At 46.0% G+C, this 12,180-nt stretch overlaps 1 protein-coding gene across 6 annotated transcripts; it reads left to right on the top strand.

The window, feature by feature from the left end:
- The first annotated feature begins 437 nt into the window (after positions 1–437).
- On the top strand, positions 438–9,840 carry LOC121832959. Of its 6 annotated transcripts, XM_042288002.1 has the most exons (5): positions 438–750; positions 1,691–1,791; positions 1,958–2,132; positions 4,143–4,336; positions 9,450–9,836. In XM_042288002.1, the coding sequence occupies exons 1-5, from the start codon at positions 660–662 to the stop codon at positions 9,720–9,722; spliced, it is 834 nt and encodes a 277-aa protein (XP_042143936.1). In that variant the 5' UTR covers positions 438–659; the 3' UTR covers positions 9,723–9,836. The 6 variants fall into 6 exon arrangements, 4 of the variants coding, with proteins under 4 accessions (XP_042143936.1, XP_042143937.1, XP_042143938.1 ...); XR_006077146.1 differs by lacking the exon at positions 9,450–9,836 and having other exon boundaries at positions 1,965–2,481; positions 4,143–4,759; XM_042288003.1 differs by lacking the exon at positions 1,691–1,791 and having other exon boundaries at positions 1,965–2,132; positions 9,450–9,840.
- The last annotated feature ends 2,340 nt before the right edge of the window (positions 9,841–12,180 follow it).

The raw sequence follows: 12,180 nt of genomic DNA, 5'->3' as shown, positions 1-12,180 counted from the left end.
CGCGAAGGCGCAGACGCGAGGCTTCGTGCTGCGGCGCGCTGCGTAAGGAAAATAGTGCGGCGACGAGCCGCGCAGGCGCCGTCATCGTTGACCCGTCGTTTCCTGTTTCCCTCTCGATTGCAAAAACCGCACCCGCGGATCCTGCGGGTCGCGTGTGAAGTGAAGTCGTCAATTCATTGCGGTAAACGACGCAGCGGCTGACGAAAACGCCGTCCCCTCGCTTTCGCACGAGAGCTCGCCGACTCGCCAAGACACAAGCGTTTCGGGGCAGTAAAACTGGAAACGCCGATTGGCTGAAAAAAAATGACGTCACTTCCGGTTTTGTTATTTTGTTGATTTTTAGATACGTTTTAAAGTAAAAATATATAAAAAAGTACTTTTCTTGTTTTTGTTTGTTTTTACTTTTTTTTTTTTATTTTCTTTGCTTGATTTTTTAATTTTGGCTGGTACGGTTCCGTTCTGTTCCGCCTTGGCGCCCTTGGCCGCGGGGGCAATGTTTTTGTTTTCGTTCTACGTTCAGGTGTTGAGTGGCGACGTATTAACCGTCGATAACCAGCTGAAGCAGCTCAAGTGGCTCAAGTTCTCTAGTGGAACGAGGTTGACCGTGCGCAGTGGCAGCCGTTGACAACAAAAACAATGTATGCACTCAGCTTCGCCGGATGAGTGCCGGCGTCGATCGCGAACCGCCAGAGCCGCCAAATACCTCTCGTACATCTCCAAGAACACCAAGAACAGGAGGTATTCATAAAGGTGAGTGTTCACCGCACTTTAGTGCTTCAGTTCCGTTTGGAGTCGTTTGACATAATTTAGTCCGGTGCGTCCGGGAACAAAGGCGCCGGAGTCATGCGGTTTAGAGAAGCTCGTTTTAGCGAACGCCGTTTTACCGACCCCAGTTTATCGAATTCCTTTATATAGAAACCCAGTTGAGAGAAAATGGTACTGAGCCTCCTTTTAGCGAATTCGGCCGCCGCGAAGCGGCGTGTGCGGATAAGTCAGATGGGTTAATATTTTTGTAATGAGCCGCCGCAGACTGCCGCCGCGAAGCGGCGGGAGCGCAGCGGGGGGCTTGGGTTAACACGCGCGCCAGTGATACACGCGAGAAGTAGAAAACCTTTTTTTAAATAGCGTCCCTTTTTCGATAAACGGCATTTCTCTAAACTGAGGCTCTGCTTTCTCTAAACTGTGCTTCGATAAAACGTGCCCGTTCTCTAAAACGTGCTTCGACGAAATGACATTCTATCAACCGTAGTAAACCCCAAAGGCGCTACCAGAAATGGCGGGAATGGTCGGTCGGTGCTGGATGCTGATGCCATCCAAGCGGATTTGAATTGGGTTTCGTGCGCTCAACGTGTCGATTTGTTTCTTGAGCTGCCTTTACCAACCGCTCGCCCGAAATCGTTCGGTAGAACATGCGGACGTGACGGCTAGCAGAACCCTCCGCAAAGGCTTAGGAGCGCGCTCACAATTTTGGAAGCTTCCGTATGACCGCAAGTGCTCAATAAGTCGCTATAGCAATGATTGCATGCCATCGACACAGACTTCGATCCAGTTTTTCAACGAGACAGGAAGGCCCAACGAAGCAAGCGTAGAATCTGATGCTTCGCCTGTCACTGTCTGCGCGGGAACACGCCGAGAGGCGCTTAAACGAGCTGCCAGGGCGTAATTAAAAAAAAAAAAAAATCTAACGCAGGTCTGAACCACGCGAGGATCGTCTCGAAGCATGGTAGCCTCAACAGACGCTTGCCGCCACACGCGAGGAGAAAGCAGGAGGCCCGAAGTTTGAATGTGAAGGTAAAACGTGCTTTAATAATAATGATCTTTATCTGCACGTTCCTTTGTATGACTAAGGTGATCGTGCTGAGACACAATATAGCAGCGATTGCTCTCGAACAAAGGACAGGACAGCAGAAAGGCAATGAGAGGCAGGGAGATAACTGACCTCTCTGTTGTAAAACATTTTTCAGAGGAGGTGCGAAGAGCTGGCCCTCACTTTTTCAAGGCAGCCGCAGAACACTACGAGCCCCGAATCACTGCCGCGGCTGACTCACGCGGATGCTGTGCTGCACCCTGCACTGCACATGGTTCGAAGCACACTTCAGGGGACCAGTGCATGCCCCTGATGCATCGTCGCGGTATGTTTTGTACTGCTTTTCCTAGCGGTGCACTGAGCAGTCCAATCTTGAAGGGAGCACGCGAGTGCGTAGCCAGTGCTCCATGCAGCAAGGACCGCAAGCACCCGCGGAAGCTTGGAGCACACGCAGTGACGCCAGCAGCCGTGCACGCTGGCGTCGTCTGCTACTGTACTGTCCTTTCGTTCGGTGCGCAGAAAAAAAAAGGAGTGACCGCTCTGTTAAAAGTCTGATGGTGAAGGCATCCTTTACAGAAGCACTGTATGGCTCTCTGCACGCTAGAATGGGGACTGTCGTTGATGCTCGCAGGGGCGTCGCCCACAACTAAGCAGACGACCAAAGTCCTGAGCAGGTGACTAATCGTTTCATTGTTCTTTGGTAGGGAAAGGTAGATAATGTGCTTCTACTCCCAGCTTTTTTTTTTTTTTTTTTTTTTTTATATCACCATTTAGTATGTTACCATCAAAACAGCATCCTGGTGTTCACATAAATATGTGTTAACAATACCTATCGTCAAATATGTGACTCAAAGAGCCAACTGCGGCCGAGGATATCTTTTAAGTGTTCTTTTTCTCACAAAGATCCCTGGCATTGACTTTTTAGCCACGTACCTTGAGTCCACAAAAACAATGTGCTTCAGCTAAATGGTATTCACACAAAATACATCCTGACAAGCTGCTTTCACTCTCGAGCCTCGAAGAAATTTTGCAGTTTGATTTGAACTATGTTGCAGGTTAAGGAGGTAGGGTCAGGGAAAAGAAGGTGGGAGAGGAGGAAGCGGGCACAATGCTGGTCAAACCCTCTCCCTTCGCCGGCGTTGCATCCATCTCGTCCTCTCCCACCTTCCTTTTTCTTCCCCTACCTTCTTGAGTCGTCACCGACCATATAAAAGGCATGCATTGATATCACTTGTTCGTTTTGTGGCCATGGCGCCAGCAAGGTTTGAGAAACGTATCCTGCTTCACAGGAATTCAGCACTCAACATGGAGAAACTATTGGCAGTGCTGCTGTAATGTCTTTGTCCTCGTCTTTTGCAGCCATCTAAAAAAGAGAAATATAATACTAGGAACACAGAGCAACGTCACGCGCCAGTACATAGTGTACTACGAAGGGCAGGTAAATTGACTGCGGAACACGATTTTCTCAATGTCCTCACGGTTCTTTCGGCCAAGTACATACAGATAAGACGATTACCATTAGAAATGTTGAACGCCAATCCGAAATGTTTTTTGGCGGTGTGCCGAGCAAAAGGACATTGCTGCAACAGAAAACATGTGCCATCCTCCGCCTTTGGTGCTTCTGTGTCTGCGCCGAGCTTCCGCAGCCACCAACAGTCAACGCTGCATGGACTGCCCGCCATGCTTTCATGCGTTCCATGTATGATTGGCACGGCATGTGGATGTGTCATGCAAGTGACATCAGCGCTGTTGGCAGTGCCATGCTGGTGGTGGTTGAGCTTTGCTAGGCTCTGACCATTGACAAGCTGTTTTATGCAATAATCGCTCTTGGAAGTCCCCAAACTGTTTTTAGCAATTTAAGTGTCTGATTTTTTTTTAGCTATGGTTATACAGGTTTTCTTTTTTAACATTTACAGATTTCAAAGAAAAAGTGAAAGTTATGACAGTTATACGGCCAGGCGGACATTAGATTCATGGAAGAATGCAGCTAAAAGTCCGTGTAGATCATGTGTATCATGCTTCTCTGCAGCGCAGCTACATACTTGCGTAGGACAACCCCCATGAAGTGGGGTGGGGGGGCTGCATGCGTGTGTTGGGTAGCCCCTCTTGGTTTTACAACTCTACCCTGTTGTAAAATTTTAGATTTTAATGCGAACAAGTTGATAACAAAAAAGAACTTGGTCAACATTGATCTTACAACTAGAGATGTAAAAGGAACAAAAATAGAGAACAGCAAAATGTGGAAGAAGACATCTCGCTTCTTTCATTTTCATTTGACTAAGTGACATTGGTCGGCGACTGTAAGACTTTTAATCACAATAGTTATACACCACAGGTCCCAGGGATCATGGCATCGATGAGCTCGCTTTCGCCTTGTCCAAGGTAGCAGCGGAACACTACGGGCAGGCCCGGAGTCACCGCACCGGCTGGCTCACGGGCGTCGTCCTGTACTCTGCACGGCACTGCGTGTGGCTTAACCGGCCAAGCAGAGGGTCACTGCATGACCTTTATGAGGCGTCGCTAGCCATTGTAAGTATATTTTGGACGCTCGTGTCAGGGGATGTACTTTTGTGTTCTACAACAGAACATGTTTGGTGGCGGTTCAGTCTTGCCAATTCAGCTATTTCGAAACATAATTTTGTGGCGACTCGGCTTAGGTTTTCTGGCTCGGCCGTCTTTTGCACCAGTGTCTAGGCTCGGCGTAAGCCTCTTTGTTCTTTATTGTCAAGGCTAGTGTAATTTCTGCTACGCCGTCGAAGCAACTTCTGCATGCGAACAAGATGCAAGACGAAGCTACATGCTCGTGCACAGTGCATGACCACATGTGAAAACTAATAGCGAGTTTGTTTCGCTGCACTCGTGCCCATGCGCACCCACTCGCAACATGAAGTGAGTTTGTTTCGCCGCCGGCACTCCACACGTGCATGCGCTCGCTGCACCCTGAGAATTAAGGCCCGTTCACACTCTTGCGACCGAGTACGACTGAGAGAGACGAGATCTCTTACAACTTCTTAAATGTTTCTAGAATGAGGGAACATACTGACATTGTGGCGCCATCTATGCGGTGACCCTAGAACAGCATTTCACAAAAGCGAAGGTTTTGCGGGATTTCCGAGGTCAAATGTGCGTAATACCCATAGAAAGGCTCGTTTATAACACTGACAAAAGCTTTTCGAGCCAAAAAAGAAAGGATATTGCGCGAGAAATAAAAAAAAATATGCCGGACCGCCGAGTTTACACTGCTTCCCAATAGATGGCGCCAGTGTGTTCTCTGGTTTAAGAAGTTTTAAGGAACCCAGGTTTAAGAGGTCGCAAGCAGTCGCAAGAGTGTGAACGGGCCTTTAAGTGTGTACCTGAATGCACTCCCGTCATGCATCACTTAGGCAGGGAACAAGAGCAGATGACTGGTTTGTCCACCATGCGGGACAGTAGAACTGCAGAAAAAGTGAATTTCTGCTAAAAAAATGACGTCCCACGAGCAACAAAATCGGACACGAGCTTGAATTGTGTGTCTGCTATTCTATAAAGCAAGCAATCCACAACCTGTGCTTAATTTGCAAGTTTTCAGTCATTTTGTTGCCGTACAGACGTCCAAATACACTGGTGGATAAAGAAACGTTCAGAACGAACATCAGCCACTGCGAGATATCTCTCACCATCCGTGCGGGGCTAAAGAGTTGGGACGTTAGTTGACAAAGCTTGCCCGGCAGAAACCTGCGACGCGTCCAATCGGGAGCCGAGAAAGCTAAACTGTTTTTACCCGAGGCTTGGATAAAATCACAGTGTTTAAAAAGGAGCCATGGAATTTATTTTGGGTGGGATAAATTAATTTAGATTCATGTTTTGCTAATACAGTTGAACCTTTCAAGAACGAAATTCTCGCGGCAACGAAGAAATCTGGCGGCCCCAGCGAACGTCCATAGGGTTCAATGCATTTGCACCCTCTCAACAGCAAAGAGTTTTTAAAAAGCAGTCCCGCATTAACGAAAGTTTGAGGTAGTGATCTGCCATAGAGTTATTCAATGTGTCTACCAAGTTGGCATTTTCAAATTACCTGAGTTTTTCAGGTTTCCCCTGAGTACTTTTGTGAAATTCCCTGAGTGACACAGAACTTTGTTTTAGGTCAAGATGGGCGGACACCATGTCGCCAGATGCTGTCACTCTCTAAAAAGCATGTCATAAAATAAAATAACAACACAATACAGTTTTGATGATAGCGAGTAACTTTTATTAGATTTAAAAAGAAAACAGAACGAAGTGGTTAGTAAAATTGATAGCGAATAAAGTATAAAAAAAGGTAAACTGAGGTTTACGTGACCCCCCCAGGTCTGGTCATGTGACCTCAGGGGGGGGGGGTGTCGAGACCTGACGGTGACGCCGCTCAAGCCGGAAACGGGAGCAATAACGGGGAAAGGAAAGGGTAAACAAACATAAGGTGTTCAAAGTGTGATTGCTCAACCCTTGTTGTCAAAACACTCCACCTGACAAAATCTTTTTTTTTTTTTTTTTGGGGGGGGGGGGGGGGGGCTAAGGAGTTGCACAGTGACAGCAGTGTTTGGGAAAATGAGCGCACGCGACCGTTCCAACAGCGAGCACTCCCTGCCCTCCCCACGCGCGCAGGTGCCCTTCCCCTTGCTTTTGCCATCCTCCACTTCTTTTGTTTTTATTGGTTGCTTTTTTTATTTTTTATACAATTGCTTTTTCGCTGCGCATCCCCGCGTGCGCATTCCCGGGTGCGCGTATGCTGGCTTGGCGGTCTGCCAGCCCCGCAACCCGAGCTATGTGCTCCCGGCCGGCGCAATCCGACCTATAGGGAGAAGCGAAGAACCGCCTTCGTCTTCGTTCCCTACATCGAGTGTCCCCTCCATGGGAGTTATGGGCATTCGATACAGAAAAACAATGCAGTTTTCTAGGGGATGTTTGGACTGTTTCATATAAACAATAATTCGAAATACGGGTGTGATATAACCGGGTTCGACAGTATGTTTGGCCGTCTCCCTTAATTTCCAGATACCTTCGTTCGTTTGGCACATATATCACCGATGCTAGAAAACGCCGACGTCGTGTTCGCGCTGAGAGTGTCCGACAGTGCACATAAATACACGTGCGAAGCCGTTTTTGCACCATTTTTTTTTTTCCCCCATAGAAATGCATTACCGGAAGTCAATTTTCGACTGGTTGCTGTCTGCTTCAACTTGCGTCGGCACACTAGCGCCACTTGAACCTCTAGCGTACATTATAATAACCCTATGTGATCTGCAACATTTTTTCGTCACATGAGCCAGTTTGGAACCCAGAATTACGAAAAGTGGAGCAGTACACTCGTCCGGCAAGTTGGGCACATGCGTTTCCAACAAGCATCAGCGCAGCCATTGCTGTTTACATTCGGTCAAAAAATAATGACAATAGCAACTAGATTCTTTTTCTCTTTTTTGGTTGGTGAAAACAGCGTTTTGCAAGCCCATCTGTTGGCAACTACCAAGGTATGTGACGTTTCACGTGACGACACCGCCCGCTGCTATTTCGCCGACACCGCAGTTGCTGACGAGCTAATGCTCTTCAGCAAGTGACGGATTAGCTCCTCCCGCATCGAATACGCAGCAAAGAAGTTTGTCACATCGCGGCAATTTCAGGCGATCGATTAATTAGTTCTATCCAATTTTTACTAAGAATTGTTTACAAATGTAAAATTGCTCGCTGAAAAGCGCATCACACATTATGTGCAATTGGGACCGAAAAATTAAACATACAAACGGTAGGAATTCATAGCAGGTGTATACCTAATTTTTTGGGATGCTAATTGTCACCGACTTACTAAATTTAAGGCTTCGGTCGCGAGGGGGTCTCGCATGCTTCACGTCGATCGAGTGAACAAGCAGGGATTTCATTGAGACGACTCTGGAAGCCAGCCACCGTCAATGCCAGTTGTTTTGAGGAAATGTTTGTTTACTGGTTTAAAAAGACCAAAAATGAATCAACTTGGGACTAATAAGAAATCAGCACTTACAAAACACATCGGAACCACCAAGATACACGGAGTCGCTTTCACTGAAGTGTTTACTACACAGGTTAGAGATTCCCGAATTTCGCTTTCCTATTTTCAATTTAATGAGACATTTCTTTCTCAGCTTTATTTTGTCTGAATAATGATAAAATAAATACACCCTATTCGCCATGCTAGCTAGATGTTGTAGTGGGGTAAAGCGCTGGATATTCTATTTTTAATCGTCCATCTTTTTGTACTGGGGTGGAGAACAGTACATCACCATCCCAGCATTTCGACACCTTAGTGCCAAAAGTGTTTGTTAGCATGACTACGCGTGGCACGGTTTCAAGTATAACTTCACCAAATAAAAACAATGCGCGAAATGGGCTTTGCTGCGCGATACAGCGCATAACGCTGACTGTCGAGCCGAAGGTTCCAAGATCTGCGCAGTCTGTCCCAGTGTGCCCTACCCGTAACGTCAAAAACGACGATGATGATAGCTAGTTAGCGCATGCCGCCAAAGAGTTGTAAACTGCGGACGTTCCGTCCGGAGTTGTCTGTCTTCGATCCTGCTCATTCCGTATCATGTAGGGGAGAGTATGCCATCCTGCTGGCCTACTGTCGCACACTGCCAGTGTTAAACTTTCAGAACTCTATGAGCCGAGAAATTGATGGAGAGGGGGAGACGAGAGTGCAGGGACATCAGAACGCAGAGGCACCTAAAGCTAGGTGCCTTTGTCTTCACTGCACTTGTCAAAGACGTTCGAGTGCGAGAGCCAAACGCCGGGGGCGGCCTTTGGCATTTGCATCCCAATACGTTCGACGAGTGCAGTGGAGACAAAGGCAGCCTTTGTTTCTGCTGCACTCGTCGAACACATTCGAATGCAGAACGCCGGTATCCAGCTTTGGGCTCTCGCATTCGAACGTCTTTGACGAGTGCAGTAAAGACAAAGGCACCTAGCTTTAGGTGTACCCACTAATCATTCGAACCAGAGCTCGGGTGTCCTGACATCCACACCTGCTCTCGTCCTCACTTTTCCCTCAGTTTCTTGGCAGATTTTAGGGGAAACTGTGTGGGTGGGGGAAGGGGGGGGGGGGGGGGGACGGCCCCTTCTGAAGCCTTCGAGGTTAACTTTTTCTAAAAAAAATGGACTTATGCCGGCTTTTGTTAGGAAGAAATTAAGTTTTTGACAACGTGACTAGTACACTCGGTTGGAAAACTGCTATAGGAGCCTCCTTTGAAAAAGTGGCTTCAATCCATATGAGAGAATCAAACTAAACGCAATCGCAATGCCACTGTTTCTCCCGCGGTGGCCACTCCGTGAACTACACTGCTGCACCGACTGGTTCCGTAGATTCTCGGAAGGGCCACTGGTGTCATCTCGCAGGGCCATCTTGGAGTAGCTATGCAAGGCAACTTTCATGTTTTGACTTGTTGCTAAAGAGTGGCACTGTTATCATATTTAGTTTGGTCTCGGTGGACGCCAGCAGTCCAGGTTCCAAGGTTGAGTTTCCTAGCTGAGTGTTTTAGTAACGTTGGTTTTTGGTGGCATAACAAATATTAGGTAAACAAAACAGATCTTGCCCTGCATGTTAGGGTCAGATATTAGTTACTGTTCACCTGATCGACCCCTTTGTTCTCTGCATTCATCATAGGTTTCAAATCGTCCTGATTCATGGGCCAAGCCTTTCAAGACTGCACTCTTAGCCCCAGTCCTTTTTGGTGGATCGGATCTTGCCATCTTCCCCTCTCGAGGCTTCCTGTTGTACTTAAATAAATTGTCATATTTTTTTCTTATGGTGGTGCATACGTTTTGCCACACTTCACAAAAACAGTGTGGTGAATCCATGCCGCAGATTACTGTGAAACGTGCAGGAAGGGTAAACTCCGAAAAGGTTTATGGAAAGAAGATAGACATCCCCCATTAATTTTTTCTGGACACTCTAAGCGTGCTATCTACGCAGTATTTCTGCCTATCATGGCATCGGCTTTTGACCATTCACGCTTGCAAGGAAAGGCTATCGGCAAGAAGGGTTACGAAGTCTGTGTTCTGTTTGCATTTAATTACTGAAACAAGATTTATAGACTTTACCAAGTGTATTTTAACATAACTAAATGTTTAAACTTTAGATCTTTATTTTAAACTTTACCATTATTTTAAGAAGTTTTTGCTAGGGTAAATGTTTTCCATAAGTTTTTTTTTTTTTCTTTTATATATCGGATAAAGGGATTACATTTGTTCTCTGAGTTTTTATAGAAGCCCCATCGCTATCACCATCACTATTTTGATTTTTCCAAGATGGCCGTTTTTGTTTCGCGAACGTTCTGCGAGGAGAGTTCGGCGACTTGCGTGACTTACGAACAGAACTGCCTAATTGGTATGTTAATTTTGGTGGCTACTTATCGCGGAATATCGTGGGTATCTTGTATTTGTACAAGAACTAGTATTTAAGGTTCAGATTGTTCGTACAGAACGTTAGCTCGGCGGGTCTAGTCTCTTCTAAATTGCTTGGTTGCCTTTTGTCCACGTTTATTTCCCTCCCAAACCCATCACACACTGGTTCATTTTCTGTTTCCAGTACCTACAATTGAGTAAATTGTTTTAGAGGAGGGGATGCCCAGCTTCAGCAGCTTCAATGTGCGAGGAACACTCCAGCCCCCTCAACAAAGCTGGAGGTGCGGATAGAGTTGAGATTTTAACTGACTAATGAATGCTGCATCGGATGTTATGCAGTAGTAAGTCATGACATTTTTGTATTTATGTCGTGCATCGGCCGTAAAGCGAAACTTACGTTGCGTAGGTTACATAGGACGTAACTAACTTTTATTTTGGGTTCTGTTTGTCATAGCTTTAATTTTCATATTAGGTTACGTCGGACCAAACTTTATTTTTCATATTGGGTACCTTAGATGTAACTCGAAAGCTTGGGGTAAGGTTACGCTAGACACTGCGTTGAAAGATGCACTTTTATTTTTTTGAAAAGTATTCTTTAACTTACGGCAGTGGCGAATAGCACTTGTGTTGATGAGATGTTTTGATTCCGCATGTCCGGAAAGTTGCCGGGGCAGCTGTCGACTATCTATATAGGACGGTAATGTTGCAGGTACAAAAGTGAATAATACACCGTGTTGAATATTTATTTATTGGTCTTTTTCGGCAGTGCCGCTTGTGCCTGGACAATGGAAGATGATGCAAAGGCCAAAAGAAAGCTACTCTGCATCTGCACTCTGAATAATGTGATGTCTCGGTAGCTACACATGCTTTGTTAAAGGGAAGTTTATTTCGCCACTTGCTAGGCATCATTGAGGTGATTTGGCTGTGTGCCTTTATTTTATGCTAATAGAATGTACTGCACTTACAACTGCTTGTTGTAGGTGCAGCCTACAACAATCAGTTGCAAAGGAGCACCGTTTAGTGAATCCATTCGATTAACATAAGCAAGTCTGGAAGATGCTAAAGACTAGAGCATGATGCACTGAGGCATGTTGACCTATGCTTGAGCACCCACTCTCCTCTCTTGGGCTGTAAACCAGGCAAAATGTAAAATTATTCTTGCGAAAACAGCAGGGATGTGGCATGCATAAAAACTTGTCGATCATGCTCTGAATATGCTGGCCGCCCAAGCGAGCGACTCACTGACTGACTGGCTCGGCTTTGCCATCAGCCAAGGCAGGACAAGCAAATGCTAGAGCAAGCAGTCAAGTTCGGTGAATTCTGTTTTTCTAAAAACAAATTTGCTAAAAGGAGATTCGTTGCCATTTCCTCTAAACGGAGTGCCTTCTTGAAAGAATTCAATAAAAAAGGGGGTTTCAAAACTTGTGCTTGGAAAAATAGATGCCTCTGCTCGGGCCGTACACATCAACTTTCTTAGATCTGTCGGTTGACAAGCTCCATAGAAAAGCAGCAGTAAAAAAAAAAAAAAAAAAAAAAAAAAAAATTGAGACGTTTACAATTTTTTGTAACATGAAATTAGAGCGCAGCGCTTGAGTAGGAGGAGGGGAGGTTATGCCTCTCCTATCCCTCCATAGCCTCTCCTCCCCCTCCCATTTAGCAGGCAATTTTCGCTAAATTTCCTGCTAAATTTAGCAAGAATTTCCCCGCTAAATTTAGCGGTTTAAGTTTCCTCTCTAAATCTTGTGGGGAAATTCATGTCAGACAACCTCAACACCAATTCAGTTTCCCCGCTATATTTAGCAGGGAAACTGAATTGGTGTTGAGGAAACAACCCTGCTAAATGGCACATGACTTCATGCCACGTCACTCACAAACAAATTCAGTTCCTCAGCTAGATTTAGCAGAAAAATTGACATTGCGTGACCTCAACACAAATTCAATTTCTCACTAAATTCAGCAAGGTGATCATGCAGACGGCGACACAAAGAAAC

The sequence above is a fragment of the Ixodes scapularis genome, unplaced genomic scaffold (genome assembly GCF_016920785.2).
Source record: "Ixodes scapularis isolate PalLabHiFi unplaced genomic scaffold, ASM1692078v2 ptg000854l_1__unscaffolded, whole genome shotgun sequence".
In the NCBI taxonomy this organism is placed as follows: domain Eukaryota; kingdom Metazoa; phylum Arthropoda; class Arachnida; order Ixodida; family Ixodidae; genus Ixodes; species Ixodes scapularis.
This window is presented reverse-complemented; position numbering and strand designations above follow the sequence as displayed.

Bases quoted from the DNA above. Each gene is read 5' to 3' on its own strand.
- LOC121832959 (XM_042288002.1), top strand. From the start codon at position 660: ATGAGTGCCGGCGTCGATCGCGAACCGCCAGAGCCGCCAAATACCTCT. The intron at 751-1,690 runs GTGAGTGTTCAC...AATCTAACGCAG, and splicing joins AACAGGAGGTATTCATAAAG to GTCTGAACCACGCGAGGATC. The intron at 1,792-1,957 runs GTAAAACGTGCT...GTTGTAAAACAT, and splicing joins CCCGAAGTTTGAATGTGAAG to TTTTCAGAGGAGGTGCGAAG.